At 39.2% G+C, this 20,228-nt stretch overlaps 1 protein-coding gene across 2 annotated transcripts in view; it reads right to left on the reverse strand.

Annotated features, from left to right (window-relative positions):
- LOC106052955 (protein-glutamine gamma-glutamyltransferase K-like) overlaps nucleotides 1-20,228 on the reverse strand; it is an 83,488-nt gene that overhangs the window by 60,707 nt on the left and 2,553 nt on the right. The window contains exon 2 of one of the 2 annotated variants that reach the window (XM_056035141.1): nucleotides 9,510-9,594. In XM_056035141.1, the coding sequence (XP_055891116.1) occupies nucleotides 9,510-9,547 (38 nt within the window). In that variant the 5' untranslated portion in view covers nucleotides 9,548-9,594. Of the gene's footprint in view, nucleotides 1-9,509; nucleotides 9,625-20,228 lie in introns of both variants that reach the window. The other variant, XM_056035140.1, reaches the window with a different exon arrangement.

The following is a 20,228-nucleotide window of genomic DNA, read 5'->3' on the forward strand; positions in this document are numbered from 1 at the left end:
TTAAAAATGGTCAATGTTTATCAATAAATTGGGTGTCAAGGACCAAAGAAATAAAATAAAGAGTAGGGGTTGTTTAGCTCTCCATTTAAAGATAGCCCTGGTCGTGTCTTCTACAAAATAATTAGTTACTGGCTTACTGGGCTATATAATCTCGCGGTTTGTGTTCTGTGTAGCAAAAGGTCACTCGTTTAGGTGCGTGTGATCTTTAGTCTATCTTACTAATTGAGATTTATGTTCAAGTAACTCGGCACACTTGAAAAGGTGTGGCCTCTAGCCCAACCACGTGATTAAGATTTTTCTCCAAATAAGCAAACTCTTTGTCTGGATACCCGTGTAGATGTTTGGCTTGAAGTCCAGTCCTCTCCCCCCCCCCCATTAAGATTAACTACTAAGTAAACAAACATAGTTCCCTCGTGTGACCTCTAGAGAGTGCGTACGTCCATCGTATCTGACTTGGGGTCACCTGTCAATCAATGAACTCAATGTGATGGACTAAACAAATAAAAGGGGGAGGGAGTTGTCCATCTGGAAATATACCTAGTTACCTTAGAGGTGTGGCTCTTGTAGTCCAGCCCCCCTAATAAAGATTAACTACTAAATAAACAAACTCAGTTCCCTCGAAAGGTGTGACCCCTAAAGAGTGTCAATACACTGACATTAAACCTACGTCCATCGTATTTAACTTGTGGTCACCTGCCTATAAAAAAAACTTAATGTGATGGACTAAACAAATAAAAGGGGTGGGAGTTGTTCATCTCTACCTCTGGAGATATACCCGCACAGCTAGACAGACGTCTGGTCAGCATGACGTAGTCAAGGAATGTAGCATTTTAACATGTTAACTAACCTACTCAAAGGTCAAGACAAATTGAAAAAAGTGTCTAGGGTTGCTGCTCTGTATGTAAAGCGCATTTATGATGTAAAGTTTCATTTGTATTTATATTAAGTTATTAACACGCCTTGTCTTTATAATAAAAGATGTTTGGTACATATTCATAATGGCTCTATTTTTAAGCACATTATTTTGTTTTAATATAAACATTAATACATTGTACAACAGACATTAATGGAACGAGGTCCACTTTATGCATATTATATAGGTGTATTTTTTTACTATCCGGTTTACTATCCGGTAGTGATATCCGAGAGATGCACAAATTATCTGAAAAGACATATATTCTATCACTCGCATATTTTCTGCATTAATTCGCTACGAGAAGTTTTTTTTCCCACATTAGAACTGGGCCAGTGATCTAGTGGAGACCACAGTTTGGCACAGTAGAATTGGTCAAATGATCTAGTGGAAGCCACTGTAGTGTTTGGGACAGTAATCTAGTGGAAGCCACTGTAGTGTTTGGGACAATGATCTAGTGGAAATCACTGTAGTGTTTGGGACAGTAATCTAGTGAAAGCCACTGTAGTGTTTGGGACAATGATCTAGTGGAAGCCACTGTAGTGTTTGGGACAATGATCTAGTGGAAATCACTGTAGTGTTTGGGACAGTAATCTAGTGGAAGCCACTGTAGTGTTTGGGACAATGATCTAGTGGAAATCACTGTAGTGTTTGGGACAGTAATCTAGTGAAAGCCACTGTAGTGTTTGGGACAGTGATCTAGTGGAAGCCACTGTAGTGTTTGGGACAGTGATCTAGTGGAAGCCACTGTAGTGTTTGGGACAGTAATCTAGTGGAAGCCACTGTAGTGTTTGGGACAGTAATCTAGTGAAAGCCACTGTAGTGTTTGGGACAGTAATCTAGTGAAAGCCACTGTAGTGTTTGGGACAGTGATCTAGTGGAAGCCACTGTAGTGTTTGGGACAGTAATCTAGTGAAAGCCACTGTAGTGTTTGGGACAATGATCTAGTGGAAATCACTGTAGTGTTTGGGACAATGATCTAGTGGAAATCACTGTAGTGTTTGGGACAATGATCTAGTGGAAATCACTGTAGTGTTTGGGACAATGATCTAGTGGAAATCACTGTAGTGTTTGGGACAATGATCTAGTGGAAATCACTGTAGTGTTTGGGACAATGATCTAGTGGAAATCACTGTAGTGTTTGGGACAATGATCTAGTGGAAATCACTGTAGTGTTTGGGACAATGATCTAGTGGAAATCACTGTAGTGTTTGGGACAATGATCTAGTGGAAGCCACTGTAGTGTTTGGAACAATGATCTAGTGGAAGCCACTGTAGTGTTTGGAACAATGATCTAGTGGAAGCCACTGTAGTGTTTGGGACAGTAATCTAGTGGAAGCCACTGTAGTGTTTGGGACAGTAATCTAGTGGAAGCCACTGTAGTGTTTGGGACAGTAATCTAGTGGAAGCCACTGTAGTGTTTGGGACAGTAATCTAGTGGAAGCCGCTGTAGTGTTTGGGACAGTGATCTAGTGGAAGCCACTGTAGTGTTTGGGACAGTGATCTAGTGGAAGCCACTGTAGTGTTTGGGACAGTAATCTAGTGGAAGCCACTGTAGTGTTTGGGACAGTGATCTAGTGGAAGCCACTGTAGTGTTTGGAACAATGATGTAGTTGTACACTACAGTGATTTCCACTAGATCATTGTCCCAAACACTACAGTGATTTCCACTAGATCATTGTCCCAAACACTACAGTGATTTCCACTAGATCATTGTCCCAAACACTACAGTGATTGTTTGGAACAATGATGTAGTTGAAGCCACTGTTTTTTTTTTGGACAGTGATCTAGTGGAAGCCACTGTAGTGTTTGGGACAGTAATCTAGTGGAAGCCGCTGTAGTGTTTGGGACAGTGATCTAGTGGAAGCCACTGTAGTGTTTGGGACAGTAATCTAGTGGAAGCCACTGTAGTGTTTGGGACAGTAATCTAGTGGAAGCCACTGTAGTGTTTGGGACAGTAATCTAGTGGAAGCCACTGTAGTGTTTGGGACAGTAATCTAGTGGAAGCAACTGTAGTGTTTGGGACAGTAATCTAGTGGAAGCCACTGTAGTGTTTGGGACAGTAATCTAGTGGAAGCCACTGTAGTGTTTGGGACAGTAATCTAGTGGAAGCCACTGTAGTGTTTGGGACAGTGATCTAGTGGAAGCCACTGTAGTGTTTGGGATAGTAATCTAGTGGAAGCCACTGTAGTGTTTGGAACAATGATCTAGTGGAAGCCACTGTAGTGTTTGGGACAGTAATCTAGTGGAAGCCACTGTAGTGTTTGGGACAGTAATCTAGTGGAAGCCACTGTAGTGTTTGGGACAGTGATCTAGTGGAAGCCACTGTAGTGTTTGGGACAGTAATCTAGTGGAAGCCACTGTAGTGTTTGGGACAATGATCTAGTGGAAGCCACTGTAGTGTTTGGAACAATGATCTAGTGGAAGCCACTGTAGTGTTTGGGACAGTAATCTAGTGGAAGCCACTGTAGTGTTTGGGACAGTAATCTAGTGGAAGCCACTGTAGTGTTTGGGACAGTAATCTAGTGGAAGCCGCTGTAGTGTTTGGGACAGTAATCTAGTGGAAGCCGCTGTAGTGTTTGGGACAGTGATCTGATATTTATAAATATTTATCTTAAAAATGTAACAATTATTATTATTCCTGTTAACCAACTTTTTGTTTTATAAAGCACGTTGAAATGTTAAAATCCAATAGACTGTTCCTATCTACCATTATCTGAAAAAAATGGTCGCTTTCACTTCCAGAAGTAACACAAGGAGTAACACAAGATAAGCATATTAATTAAGTAGGCCTATCATGAGCCTATCATGAGCAACCTACCGCAATTTCTATGGTCCGCCCTGCAAAAATAGTGGCGTATACAACGCCGTGGGTCGACTAGTAGGCCTACAATGATATCCGTTGAAGTTTTGGTAATAGGCGATATTATGCCGCCCACGCCTGATCCGGTTCTTTCTGTGGTCCTATCGTAGACCATAGGCTCATAAACCTACCCTCCAAAGCTGTACCATCGCAAATTAATATTAAGCCGAAAAAAAAAATTTAGTTTTTACGGTTCCTTATTATTGCTGTAATAGAGGCAACGCCATATTGTTATGATGTTCTGGAGAGGAAGTAAAGAAAAAAATGTCACTGAACTATATATCGTTTGGAGCACTATATTATAGTTTAGGATTAGGTTTAGTAGGATCAAAATAAAAGGTTTACTGCTAGGTTTAGGGTTAGGTTTAGAATAAGAATTAGGTATAGAATTAGGGTTAGGTTTAGAATTAGGCTTAGGGTTAGTATTTAGGTTTAGGTTTAGTACTAGGTTTAGAGAATTAAGTTTAGGGTTAGGTTTAGTATTTAGGACTAGGTTTAGGGATAGGGTTAGTGCTAGGTTTAGGGTTAGGTTTAGTATTTAGGTTTAGGGTTAGTGCTAGGTTTAGGGTTAGGTTTAGGGTTAGTGCTAGGTTTAGGGTTAAGTTTAGTATTTAGGTTTAGGGTTAGTGCTAGGTTTAGGGATAGGGTTAGTGCTAGGTTTAGGGTTAGGTTTAGTATTTAGGTTTAGGGTTAATGCTAGGTTTAGCGTTAGGTTTAGGGTTAGTGCTAGGTTTGGGGTTAGATTTAAGGTTAGGGTTAGGTTTCACTAAACCTATTCTAAACCTAACCCTAAAACTAACCCTAATTATAAACCTAAACCTAACCCCAAACCCCTAACCCTAAACCTAGCAGTAAACCTAACCCTAATTCTAAACCTAATCTTAAACCTAGCACTAAACCTAACCCTAATTCTAACCCTAAACCTAATTCGAACCCTAAACCTAATTCTAAACCTAATAATCCTAATCCTAAACTTAACCCTAAACCTAATTCTAACCCTAACCCTAATTCTACACCTAATCCTAAACCTAATTCTAACCCTAACCCTAATTCTAAACCTAATCCTAAACCTAACCCTAAACCTAATTCTAACCCTAACCCTAAAGCTAGCACTAAATCTAAATTTTGATCATACTAAATTCCATCAAAATAATATATAGTTCAGTGATACTTGCTCTTAGTTTATTGTTTTTTAAACTCTGGGATGGAGAGTTACATCCTCTTAAGAACGTAGTAAACAAAATGGCGTATTTTTCATTACAACAATGATAAAAGAACTTGAAAACTAATTTTTTTTTTCGGCTTAATATTAATTTGCGATGGTACAGCTTTGGAGGGTAGGTTTAGGAGCTTATTGTCTACAGTAAGACCACAGAAAGAACCGGATCAGGCGTGGGCGGCATAATATCCCCTATTACCGAAGTTTTTATAAATAAGAAAAGTGCCTTGTGGGACGAGGTAGGTGTCGAGTTAGAGCTGAAATTACACAGAGTTACTGGAGGGAAACAAATCATTGCCTGAGGCCAACAAAAACTTAAGAGATCAGAAGAGGTCACAGTATAATGAATGTGATTAGCACACAGGTCACTGTCCTGATATGGAAGAATTAAACAAGATGTGATGCTTAGAACTTGTTATAAGAAAATGCAATTCTTGATATAAAAACGAAAAATGCTAACATTTATTTCACAGCTCTCAGAAGCACGGGTTGCTTTTGTTAGCAGTTAGTGACTTGTAATGAACGTATCATGGATTGGTCAAGGTATAGAACACGTTTATTGTAAACGTCTCAGTATAATGCAAGAAAGAGACACAAAAATATCTTTCTATTTTTTTAAGAGTCAAAGATCATAAAAAAAAAAACTGTAATACTAATAGTGTTAGATAAAAGATAGGTTTTTCAAAAGTCAGACTGAACAAAAAGTCTGTAGACCAGATTTGTAAAAATAAACCCATGAGAAACGTATGTATTGGTAAATATTAGCCGTTAGTAAAAGTGGGACAAAGTGACGTGTTAAAAAAACAAGATTTTAATGAAAAAACATGCCAGAGACTTTTTTAAACGGAAAATCTTTCTCTCTCTCTCTCTTTTTTTTTCACACACACACACACACAAACCACACCACCTACCCCGCCCCCCTCAAAGAAACAAAACAAAAAAACAACAACTTGCAAATTAGTATAGAGCTTAAAGTGATAGAATTACTTCATTAATATTTATTGGTTTATTATGATTACAAAAACAAAAACATTTGAATCTTCTGTTGGTCTGTGAATCAAATTTCTTCCTTTGCTCCTGGCCAGACGAGACTTCATTAAATGAATACTACATACTGCGTTGATAAAACGGAAGGGTAGTTTCCACAAGCTTCTATCAGCTCACTTTGTCTGTACGGTACAACTATAGCACCACGTGATGTCTCCTCTTCTATCAACTCACTTTGTCTGTACGGTACAACTATAGCACCACGTGATGTCTACTCTTCTATCAACTCACTTTGTCTGTACGGTACATTTATAGCACCACGTGATGTCTCCTCTTCTATCAACTCACTTTGTCTGTACGGTACAACTATAGCATCACGTGATGTCTACTCTTCTATCAGCTCACTTTGTCTGTACGGTACAACTATAGCACCACGTGATGTCTCCTCTTCTATCAACTCACTTTGTCTGTACGGTACAACTATAGCACCACGGTACAACTATAGCACCACGTGATGTCTCCTCTTCTATCAGCTCACTTTGTCTGTACGGTACAACTATAGCACCACGTGATGTCTCCTCTTCTATCAACTCACTTTGTCTGTACGGTACATTTATAGCACCACGTGATGTCTCCTCTTCTATCAACTCACTTTGTCTGTACGGTACAACTATAGCATCACGTGATGTCTACTCTTCTATCAGCTCACTTTGTCTGTACGGTACAACTATAGCACCACGTGATGTCTCCTCTTCTATCAACTCACTTTGTCTGTACGGTACAACTATAGCACCACGGTACAACTATAGCACCACGTGATGTCTCCTCTTCTATCAGCTCACTTTGTCTGTACGGTACAACTATAGCACCACGTGATGCCCCCTCTTCTATCAACTCACTTTGTCTGTACGGTACATTTATAGCACCACGTGATGTCTCCTCTTCTATCAACTCACTTTGTCTGTACGGTACAACTATAGCACCACGTGATGCCTCCTCTTCTATCAACTCACTTTGTCTGTACGGTACAACTATAGCACCACGTGATGTCTACTCTTCTATCAACTCACTTTGTCTGTACGGTACAACTATAGCACCACGTGATGCCTCCTCTTCTATCAACTCACTTTGTCTGTACGGTACAACTATAGCACCACGTGATGTCTACTCTTCTATCAACTCACTTTGTCTGTACGGTACAACTATAGCACCACGTGATGTCTACTCTTCTATCAGCTCACTTTGTCTGTACGGTACAACTATAGCACCACGTGATGCCTCCTCTTTCCGATTTTCCAATCAATTTGAAGCTTTGTACAACTATACATGGTCAAAGACATTACATGGATCATTAGAAAATTAACTAATTAAATTTGATTTATGTAGAAAAGGGAGATAAATCTTGCAATATATTAACTAATGCAGTAATTGTGTGGTTCTTCCCTTATATAAGCTTTATGTTTTTTTTTTATTAAAAGCATTTTTTTAAAAATATTTTGCTTGTTGAATATTATATTGATAACTTTTCATATGTTGGATTTTTTTTCGAGACATTTCAATGTTAAAGAACATTAATTAGTTAGTTAGTTTATACATACATTTTTAGACCAATATGACCTGACATATACAAACTTAGATGCAAACATAAGTGTTTGCTATTTAAACAGCGCAACTCCAGGTCTGGATAGACATTAACTTCCAAAATGAATTCGCAGATAATAAACAGCAGGTATCTTAGTGATGCTCGTAAGGTTATAGAAGATGTTTTGATCATCACAAGGTTATAGAAGATGTTTTGATGATCACAAGGTTACAGAAGATGTTTTGATGATCACAAGGTTACAGAAGATGTTTTGATGATCACAAGGTTATAGAAGATGTTTTGATGATCACAAGGTTACAGAAGATGTTTTGATGATCACAAGGTTATAGAAGATGTTTTGATGATCACAAGGTTACAGAAGATGTTTTGATGATCACAAGGTTATAGAAGATGTTTTGATCATCACAAGGTTACAGAAGATGTTTTGATGATCACAAGGTTACAGAAGATGTTTTGATGATCACAAGGTTACAGAAGATGTTTTGATGATCACAAGGTTACAGAAGATGTTTTGATGATCACAAGGTTACAGAAGATGTTTTGATGATCACAAGGTTACAGAAGATGTTTTGATGATCACAAGGTTATAGAAGATGTTTTGATGATCACAAGGTTATAGAAGATGTTTTGATCATCACAAGGTTACAGAAGATGTTTTGATGATCACAAGGTAATAGAAGATGTTTTGATCATCACAGGGTTACAGAAGATGTTTTGATTATTTTACGATAATAGAAGATGATTAACTATTATAAGGGTAATAGAAAAAAATATCTTTGAGTAAGTTTTGAGATATTCGTAAAGTTTATGAAAGTTTTAAACATTATTTCTGACTTGTGCTTGTTACTTTGATATGTGTCAGATATTCCTTCCAAATTGAATGGTATTACATTCTAAACAAAACCTCCCGATGAATGGAAGGGGGGCAGGGTTAGAACACGGAAGTATCGAGACAACAGTCCAGACCTGGTCGTCATCAATGGTGTTACTAAGACATTTAGGATATCTTTCCCCCCCCCCCCCAAAAAAAAAAAAGTAAATCAAAGCCACAGTCCATGTATTTGTTTTCATGTTCTACGCAATTTTAAAATCAATGAAACCAAATGGCTAGACATCTATCCAACAATGTGCATCTAACTGTGCTGTGGCCTACATATGTCCCTCAGCAGGTGCCATACGTCCTAATTACAATTCTACCCAGGAAATCAGCATGTTGAACTAAATGAGAACATGAATGAAGATGAAAGCATTGAATCTGCGTGGGGTGGACATTCAATGGGGCGCTCTTATTTCTTACTACCAACTCAGGGTTATATGACAATAACAAATATCTAGCGGGAAAATAAAAAGTAACAGAAAAGATACTTTCTCCTTTACGAAGCTGCTGACTTCTTGTAAGAGCGACTACTTAATTCTCCGAAACTAATGAATAAAAGATAACAAATAATGAAACATTTTTTTTACTCCGCCCCAATGCCCCACCCCGAACAATTCCTGGTTTAGCGCATGTATAGATACATCTACTCAGAGTCTCTACACTTTTAATGATAAGCCTATTCTCTAGTCTAAGAAGACGGTGCGCAAAATGAATTTATTTTATTCTTTCACGAAGACCTACGGGAATACCCACTGACGTAGGCATGTTCAAGAGAAAGAATTTCTAGACCTCCCAGACCAAATTAAATTTTAAAGATTATTATATTTCGGAAAATAGCAACGGTCAACGCAGAGTCTTCCCAATTTGGCCTATTGTAGTCCTTCTTTTCAAACAGATAACGTAAACTGTCTCATTTCTAGACAAATCGTTACAGCAGCTTTGAGAACTGTGTTTAGGTTCCAAGAATTGACAAAAACGAATTGTAAAAAAGCAAAAACAACAAGTTTTCTAAATGTTTCTCCTGACTCACAACAGAAACGAACTTACTTCTCAGCAGGTGTGAACGTAAACTTCTCACGATGCATGACGCAATGCAGATTACCTGACCAGTCAATGACGTCATACAAAGTACCTGACCAGTCAATGAAGTCATACAGACTACCTGACCAGACAAAGAAAAAATGAAATTAATTAAGAAGTATAAACTGTTCTACACATTTTGTATGATTTGCACTAGTGGAAGTTTTTTAGTTTTGAGAGAAATAAATGTCAATAGACTTAGAAGCACATTTCAAACGTGGATTGCTGAGACATAGATAGGCCTTGGACAATGAGAGCTGGATTAAAACTACAAGAAGTAGAGCCAGAGATGGTACACACAAACACGAGGACTGTGCTGCGTGGTTGAAGGAAGATAAAGAAAAAGTGGTCAGATGGGCGAAAAGAACAGAATTAGAGCAAATATAGCAGTAATAGGGTCAATCAGACAGGACCAAGAAAGCAGTGGCGTCACTAGGTTGGGTGTCTCCCGGTCCGCCAGCTCAGGGTGTCACCCCCGCCCCCCCCCCCTCTTTTAAAAAAAACAACCTTTATTTTTGTTTGTTGCATTGTAATACATATAGTTTATAATTAAATACGTTATTTGATTGTTCAACAACTATAAAATGAAGTGTCTATTCAATTTTCAAATTCAGTTGTTTATTACAATTTATCTACAGTTCACTGGGTTTTGTGTAGTCTTCTGAAACTGTGCACTCATCCTTAATCTTTGGAATCGAAAACATTGCCATACAAGTAGTTCAATTTTGCAACAATGAAACCATTAAGTAAATTACACTTTATTTCCCCTGGATTTCAAACTTGAAAACTTATCATTAAAGTCACAAAAGTGAATGTCTTTAATGATCTTATTTTTAATAAAATCCCCCTGTGTGAACCTAAGTCTAAGTAAAGTTGTGAAAGTGTCGTCTGTTCCTTTGTCTCAAAAATTTTTTAATTTTAATTTTAAAAATCCTTTTTCACATGAGACTCCATAGATACCGCAGATAGTAAGAACGGATGAAGGCTTTATTAAATTATTTAGAGATATTTTTTAAGGTCTTAGTGGAATAGGAATCATGCACTGTCAACTTTTATTTTCTTCAAGAATAACATTTGTTGCCTTTAGATCACATCTCAGTAATGGTATTTCTGTTTAAATGTCGACTTTATAAAATCATCGTATACGCCAATATTTTGAAACTGACATCTACAATACTTTTTTTTCGGTTGAACTGCTCAAAATGTATCTGCTACATCAATAATTGCTTCCAGGTAGAGAGTTTAAGCTCAGAGTTAAAAAACGAACAATGCACACAATAATGAACCTCTTTTTCTTTTCTAAATATGGAGTCCGGCATCTTGTCTTTGCTCACCTGACATTTTCTTCTTGTTTTTTTATATAGTTATTTCTTCTGAATCACAGTGTTGTTGTTTTTTTTTGTGTTTTTTTTTTCAAAAAGAGCCCATTTTATAACACTCAATAAATTTCCTGTACTCCTCCATGGTTCCAGACATTGGAGCTGCATTTGTATATCTTTGAGCTCCACAGAGAAATGCAATCTTAACGTTTTCTGGAGACATTTGAAGATATTACGTTGATGTCATCAGTTGTTTTGTGTGTGTCTCCCTTATTCTCGTATAACTTCTGAATCTGATCAGTGTGTGCTATGTCAAGTGTGCTATGTCAGGTGTGCTATGTCAGGTGTGTTGTCAAACAAAATACAAAGGTGCTTACAGTCTTTTACGTTGTTTGCTAAATTATTTATACACTTTTGATTTGCATGACAGATGTACTTTCAGCAATTTGTTTTATCTACATAACATTGCCATCCTCTCATGGAAATTCTTTATTCAACAAAGACTCGTTAATATGGTCACAAAATGTCAAATATTCTGCTTTTATAGAAACAGTCCGTGCAATTTATCCTTTCATTGTTTTTCTTCTTTACATCAATCATAGCAACGACTTCCTTCCTTTTCAATTGTATTTGTACTCGGATGCTCTGGTTTTCCAATTTTCCAATCCAGATGAATTCTTCATACATCTTTTAATATTCCAATATCGGATTTCAACCACACGTTTAATTAAGTTACAAATTTATTTTTCATTTCAATACAATTAGTTGAAAATAGTTGGCAACAAAAGAATACAGTTGTTTTTTTTTTTACTATTAAGTGACTAAATCGTTTCCATTAGGAAGCATCAGAACATAATAATAATAATAATAATGAAGTATATATTATCCACGATGAACTTGGTCTTTAAACGTGTACATTACTCAACCAAAACATAATAAGTATAACAAACAAAGTATATATTCATGCCAGTTTTACTCAAACCTTACATGCAATGTTCAGATCAGAGAGTTGTGCCTGTTTTTGTGATCGGTGTCGTAATGAGGTTTGTGGGACATGTTCTTCGACAAAATGAATTACGCATAACAAGAGGCCAATACGAGGCCAGCGCAAACAGGTACGTTCTCGTATACCTTGGCGCCACACTGTCATGAAAGGTCTCTGAGCAGTGGACAACAGGTGAGTAGCGGCTTCGGACATTGCCAGACAGATCCTTATGGAGACAGCTTGCCGCCCAATGCGCCGAAATACTCGGGAGGATCTAAGACCAAGTAAGTTTAATATCTTCACTGTAATAGTTGTCCAAAAGGAGCTTGTTGGTCATTCTAGGGTCAAGTAGACAGAATCAGGACGAATGTAGAAGAACTAAGATCAAGTGGACAGAATCAGGACGAATGTAGAAGAACTAGGGTCAAGTGGACAGAATCAGGACGAATGTAGAAGAACTAGGGTCAAGTGGACAGAATCAGAACGAATGTAGAAGAACTAGGGTCAAGTAGACAGATAAAGGACGAATGTAGAAGAACTAGGGTCCAGTGGGCAGAATCAGGACGAATGTAGAAGAACTAGGGTCAAGTAGACAGAATCAGGACGAATGTAGAAGAACTAGGGTCAAGTGGACAGAATCAGGACGAATGTAGAAGAACTAGAGTCAAGTGGACAGAATCAGGACGAATGTAGAAGAACTAGGGTCAAGTGGACAGATAAAGGACGAATGTAGAAGAACTAGGGTCAAGTAGACAGATAAAGGACGAATGTAGAAGAACTAGGGTCAAGTGGACAGAATCAGGACGAATGTAGAAGAACTAGGGTCAAGTAGACAGAATCAGGACGAATGTAGAAGAACTAGGGTCAAGTAGACAGATAAAGGACGAATGTAGAAGAACTAGGGTCAAGTGGACAGATAAAGGACGAATGTAGAAGAACTAGGGTCAAGTAGACAGAATCAGGACGAATGTAGAAGAACTATGGTCAAGCGGACAGAATCAGGACGAATGTAGAAGAACTAGGGTCAAGTGGACAGATAAAGGACGAATGTAGAAGAACTAGGGTCAAGTGGACAGAATCAGGACGAATGTAGAAGAACTAGGGTCAAGTAGACAGAATCAGGACGAATGTAGAAGAACTAGGGTCAAGTGGACAGAATCAGGAAGAATGTAGAAGAACTAGGGTCAAGTGGACAGATAAAGGACGAATGTAGAAGAACTAGGGTCAAGTGGACAGAATCAGGACGAATGTAGAAGAACTAGGGTCAAGTGGACAGAATCAGGACGAATGTAGAAGAACTAGGGTCAAGTGGACAGATAAAGGACGAATGTAGAAGAACTAGGGTCAAGTGGACAGAATCAGGACGAATGTAGAAGAACTAGGGTCAAGTAGACAGAATCAGGACGAATGTAGAAGAACTAGGGTCAAGTGGACAGAATCAGGAAGAATGTAGAAGAACTAGGGTCAAGTGGACAGATAAAGGACGAATGTAGAAGAACTAGGTTCAAGTGGACAGAATCAGGACGAATGTAGAAGAACTAGGGTCAAGTAGACAGAATCAGGACGAATGTAGAAGAACTAGGGTCAAGTGGACAGAATCAGGACGAATGTAGAAGAACTAGGGTCAAGTGGACTGATAAAGGTTTCTAAAGAATAAAAAAAATAGATTGCGTGCATTCTCTCCATTCCTCATGTTAACATCACGAGTCTCCAAGGGAGTTAGATCCAGACCTCAAACATCCATAACCTCGCACCAATATAAAAGAGATGCCATGAGAGAATCAACATAAACGAACCTCAGACAATTAGAAAAACAAATATTTAATATCTCAGAAGAAAATTAAAATCTTATTCAACCTTAGACCAATACAAGAAATAGCGCCCACTGTTTGCTATTCCTCAACTCATTAACATAAATCAAATAAACTTTAAAGGAAAACTATGGAAAGTAGATTTAGAACCTACTCCAAAAAAAATGATCCCCTAGGTTTAAACCTACATTCACATTTAGCTAGAATAACATTATGTAGAATGATCTGCTAGTGACCTTTGACCTCTCTCCCTGGTAACCAGTTAATTGAAGTGAATGCTGTTATCTCGTGATAAGCTAAGAACGTTTTCCATCATTTCTATGTCTCCTTTCAAACTTGTGGATGTTTACTTCCAGCACCACTCTTGAGCCGCCCATGTTGTAGTGGAAACAAATTTGTTGGTTATTTTATAAACAAACACAACGTCGACAAGAACAACAACAACAGGGGAGGCTATTTGTTCCTCTGAGGATTTAAACAACAGGGGAGGCTATTTGTTCCTCTGAGGATTTAAACAACAGGGGAGGCTATTTGTTCCTCTGAGGATTTAAACAGCAGGGGAGGCTATTTGTTCCTCTGAGGATTTAAACAACAGGGGAGGCTATTTGTTCCTCTGAGGATTTAAACAGCAGGGGAGGCTATTTGTTCCTCTGAGGATTTAAACAGCAGGGGAGGCTATTTGTTCCTCTGAGGATTTAAACAACAGGGGAGACTATTTGTTCCTCAGAGGATTTAAACAACAGGGGAGGCTATTTGTTCCTCAGAGGATTTAAACAACAGGGGAGGCTATTTGTTCCTCTGAGGATTTAAACAACAGGGGAGGCTATTTGTTCCTCTGAGGATTTAAACAACAGGGGAGGCTATTTGTTCCTCTGAGGATTTAAACAACAGGGGAGGCTATTTGAGGATTTAAAGCCATTGAGGATTTTCAGACTAAATTTTCAAATCTAAACATTTTCAAGACCACTATATTGTTACAAATGAACAGTGATAGGTGAAAGTCAGTCGTGAGTGAGCCGCATCACTCGCAAACAATGCAAGACGTGTGCGGCTCTAGTGGAAGAGAAATGTGTACGACTCGATGCAAGTTAACTGGGATAGAGTTAACTGCAGTGGACTACTGTCATTGAAGTCTATACAGAGGGCGACAGTGGACTTGAGCCGTTACAGTCGATACAGTCGATGTAAGACGTGTGCGACTCTGATTCGGTAGACTTGAGTACGACTTGGTTCAGCTTTGGGAGACCTGGAGCGACACTGGGAAGTGTGTCGTTGGTCTGTTCTGTGAAATACGGCTCGATGCAAGTTGAGAAGAGATGAATTGCAACGAAGTGAAGAGATGAATTGCAACGAAGTATAGCTAACTGTAAACTGACAGATATTGTAGTCTTCTACGCTACATGTTACAGTAACAAATTGTTAGAGTTAATTGTCAATAAAGTTATATGAAGCTGAAAGTTTAGTCGTCAAGTTCTTTACAGTGTTTTTATTTGTGTGCCTACTAATACATTTAGCCAGAAGATTCAGAAATACGTAACAATATTAAAAGATCATTGCTGTCCACTAAACAATAGAAACTAGTTTGTGTTGCACGTGAAATAGATTGGACAATTGATTTCACAGAGTGAAAAGTGCCAAGAGAATTATCGTATACCTTTTACAATGAACAACAAATCAGCACGCTCTTTATTCTCATATTTACATAGATTCTCAAACTGAATGTAGGTTAATCAGATATATATATGTGTGACGATACGAAACTTGCATGCAAAAGTTCATTTGAGTTTTTCCCAGCAAACCGTGAGAAACTTTAATTTTTAACATAAAACAATTATTTTCTTGTCCACCCATAACTAATTTCTTGATTTATCCCCCCTCGCACGTTTCTCACGGGTCGAATCTCGACGTAAAACATTAACTAGCCTCTCGAGGGCTAATTTTTAATTATTGACCGCTGGACAGCGCTACACGCCGCGGCCTAATAACTTTTCACACCTACCCCCCCCCCCCCCCCCCCCGCAGGATACACATCGCTCTAAGAATAGCATTGCACTCGGGCTGGACAGATACATATTCGCTTAAGACTTTACTCCCACGGTAGGCAACGAATATTGACCATAAATCTGACCTGACGCCTGACATCTCCGGTACATCGATACATGTGAGAAAATCAGTTAGCTTTCTTCCCCACCCGGTAAAGGAAAAGTCCCATCTATATATAGAGAGAGACCAAAGCATTCCAAATTAGGCCCGCTAGGATTCATACAGTCTCCTCTGTTAGGAAGTTTAGTTGTGAGATTTCATTAGGGACAAACGGGTAAGTGTAAACATTTTACTATACTCATTTTTATCTTATAGGGATGTGTGAGTACACATTGGTACACAACCACGTTCCCCGTCATTACATTATGACTTTATTATGTATGTATCTTGTACTATTTTATGTCGATGCTATATCTTCACATAGTATTATTAATGCCGCTATGTAAGAACTTCGCAGTGCTCTAAACTTACAGAGCCCATGTGAAATTAATCATTTCACATTTCTATTATATCCCTCATACATATTATGTCTCCCACCCTTGTGAACTTATAGTTCCTTGGATGAATGTAATTTTGATTAACTATATCAAACCCTTATTACTGTAGCCATATCCCTAATATTTTATTTCATCTTATCCTTTAGTATATAATATGCTCATTCCCCATTTTACTGTAACTGATTACTTATCGTCGTAATCAAATTTAATGGATGAATCTTGACTAGTATCATCCTACATTGTACAATAGCACATTTAATAAGGTTATCTTACTTATATATCCTTTTGTTATTGAGTTATATGCGCATGCTTTAAGATCTTATAACTAATTGTCTTAAATGCCCTAATCTGAATGATTGCAAGGCATATGGGAATCCCTACTCAATGTCTTTAGGAGGTTCCTAATTGTCTGTCTTATCCCCAGCCTGGTTGCTACCCCTGATTGCTACCCCTGATTGCTACCCCTGGTTGCTACCCCTGATTGCTACCCCTGATTGCTACCCCTGGTTACTACACACGATTGCTACAACTACCAGATCTCCATAGAAAGCTGTAACCGAGGCAGACCACACCAGATACACCCCCCCCCCAATTACATACCTGTTAGCAAGAAGGCATTGCCTACTGTCCTTGGCCTTAACATATTGCCCAGTGTCCGCAGTGCCCTATACTGCCCAGTATCATCTGCCCAGTACCCGGCCCAAACTGTCCACTGCCCAATAGTTATTGCCTAATGCCGACAGACCCTTCGCAGCAGAAGATAAACTGGTGTTGAGTTAGCACGGCTCTCTACGAGCTAGAGATCACAGCTGAGAGATCGTCCCACTACAACTTAGTCTGCAGCACCAACCTTCTCTATTGCTAAACGGGCAGCGGCCTCACCCTAGAGCCAGCTTGCCTACAGCATAGAGAATATCCCGAGCCGACGTCCTAAGACAGAGCCGGATGACTCATCCTTCTGAGTGCCAGTCCTACGACCGCCAGAAGACGACCCACGGGCTAGCAGCTAAGAAAATAAGTAGCAGACATGGGAACATTCTTCTCCTCCAATCACTCAATAATTAGCAATCCATGATGAGCAGTTATTTTAGATATTAGCACCTTCATTACATTTCTTAATTATAATTTTATTTGATCATTTATCTTGTGTAATTTTTCATTTATTAAATTATATTTATTTATAAACTCATAATATTGGTCTGTTCTTACTGTTAGTTGCGGTGTGCCTGTACAAAATCTTATATGTGAGCGGGATAAAATTAATCAAATTTCCCCTAGACCTAAACAAACAAGCCATATATTAACTAATTAACATCTCGTCACAATATTGTTACGTATTTCTGAATTTTCTGGCTAGATGTATTAGTTGGCACACAAATAAAAACACAGCAAAGAACTTGACGACTAAACTTTCAGTTTCATATAACTTTAATGACTATTAACTCTAACAATTCGTTACTGTAACATGTAGCGTAGAAGACTGTACAATATCTGTCAGTTTACAGTTAGCTATACTTCGTTGCAATTCATCTCTTCTCAACTTTCCTCGAGCCGTATTCCACAGAACAGACCAACGACACACTTCCCAGTGTCGCTCCAGGTCTCCCAAAGCTGAACCAAGTCGTACTCAAGTCTACCGAATCAGAGCCGCACACGTCTTACATCGACTGTATCGACTGTAACGGCTCAAGTCCACTGTAGTTCGCTGTATAGACTTTAACGACAGTAGTCCACTCCAGTTAACTCTACCCTAGTTAACTTGCATCGAGTCGTACACATTTCTCTTCCACAGAGCCGCACACGTCTTACATAGTCTGTATCGACTGTAACGGCTCACTCACGACTCCATACGACTCCATACGACTGACTTTCACATTAACTTTCTGGCTTATATAGAGTCCCTAATCGCTTCTTCAAAATATGCACAAACACTCCTAGTATCCTCTGGAATAACATGTCAGGAAACGTCACATCCTGTCTTTATTTATACACGTAGATTCCAGAAAACATCGGCTGCAGTGTCATCAAGTCGGGGTCACACGTAGTGACCTTTATCTGTCACTGTTCATTAGTAACTGTCCCCCTACTTAGATCTGTTCGTCCCCTGGAACAACACGTGTGGACACGTCACATCCTGTCTTTGTTTATACATGTAGATTCCAGGGAACACTAGCTGCTGTGTCATCTCGCCGGGGTCATACGTTGACCTCTACCTATTACTGTTCATTTGTAACACTATGTACGTTGTTATTGTCGTCAGGCAAGTATCTGGTATCATTCAACGCGTTTCACTTGTCGTTGGTTCTCACTATACATTACAAGTGTATAAATACATGTTCTCTGCCACTGCCACGCTTGATCGATAGATGACAATTTCCAAGTTAAGTGTCATCTATTGCTCAAAAGTAGCTGTTAGAAAAAGTGCTTGTTTTATATTTATAGGAATTTTTGTTTCAAGTTTCCACTTGCTCCGAGAATGTGTGTTGGAGAAATTACCCGTTAAATTATCTAAGGGGACAAGAAACTACAGATATAGACGTATGCACGTAGCCAGGAGGGTTCTTGGGGTTCTCCCCACCTCGAAATGAAATCTTCCCCCCCCCCGGGCTCAGGGGGCTGTGTGGAGTTTTGTGACTGATTTTTTTCTTTGATTTTGTTTATTTTGGATGAGATGTTAATATTAAACCATCACTTGCCCCAGTGCAGTCGAAAAAAAAAAGGGGGGGGGTCTTTTAAAATTCCGTTTCAGGGGTTTTGCGGTTAAACCCCCCTCTTCTATAAAACAAAAAAATAATAATGCAAACGACAATCCCCAACTTCAAAGAAGATAGATAAGGGGGATTTTAATTTTAAAACCCTATCCGAAATTTTTGAAACGATAAAACCCCCTCTTTAATATAAGACTTAAAGTCACCCGAGATGAACTCCAATTGATAGCAAGGCTGGAAGGGCTAGTCCTCCCGTAGAGCCTTGGCGAGAAACTCTGCTGTTAGGCGTAGTACTTTTAAGCTCCCATATAGGTCAAGTGACTCTGCAGACACACTTCCCTGCAGCTCTCGGAGCTGCGGACACTCGTGCAAGATATGCGCCACTGTTTCCACCGACTCTCCACAGTGTCGGCATCGGGCATAAAAATTTGGCCGGAACCGGGTAAAATAAGCACCAACAGGGCAGTGCCCCGTCCTACACTGCGCAATAATGGATTGTTCCGCCTTTAAACCATGGATCGTAGCGGTCCGGGCGACACAAATGCTGCCAGACTCCACGGGCTTTGTTGGAGCCATCCCAGGATTTCAATCACTTGTCATGTACCACTTTTGAATTACTGTCGTAGCTTGGTTAAACGTACTCGGGGCCACCAAAGTGGGCACGGCCAGCGTTTCTTCTCGAGCCAGAGTATCAGCCGCCTCAATGCCCTCCCCACCCCACGCTGCAGTGCGAGGGTCCAATAAATAGGCGAATGTTATTTTGCGGCGCCTAATGCCTCTTCTACCAAAGGTGACTCACCCCCCCCCCCCCAAGCCAGCCATGACTTGGATGCAGGAGCTAGAATCTAGCTGCAATACCATCAGGTCCAGAAGCTTCATATTTCAGCCATAGCAATAATTTAAATCATAGAGTGTTCTTATAGAGTCACATTACAGTTCAAATTTAGAGGTAAGTTGTAGATTCACTGTAATAGGGTCAAATTGTTGAATCACTTTAAAAAGTCAGATTATACTACAACAATAACTATATAGATGCAAATATGAAAACCATTCACACACAAAAGCCATACACACTGACACAACAAGCGCTTTAATCAAGTAGGCTTCTCAGTGACGACAGACGACCTTGCAACCCTCTGACTGAAAGTGGGATAAACGAGTTTTCAACCACAATTATATAGGAGCACATATAGCGTACTTCGTGTTCTAGCTGCAAAGACTTAAGACATTGGCTCAAGTGCACTAGCTCCCCCACTTCTGGTAGACAGAATTTCCCCAGCGCACTCCAAGCAAGCACTGAATAAAGAGTCCTTGTTCTCGTCT

This window comes from Biomphalaria glabrata, chromosome 7 (genome assembly GCF_947242115.1).
Source record: "Biomphalaria glabrata chromosome 7, xgBioGlab47.1, whole genome shotgun sequence".
Taxonomy (NCBI): Eukaryota; Metazoa; Mollusca; class Gastropoda; family Planorbidae; genus Biomphalaria; species Biomphalaria glabrata.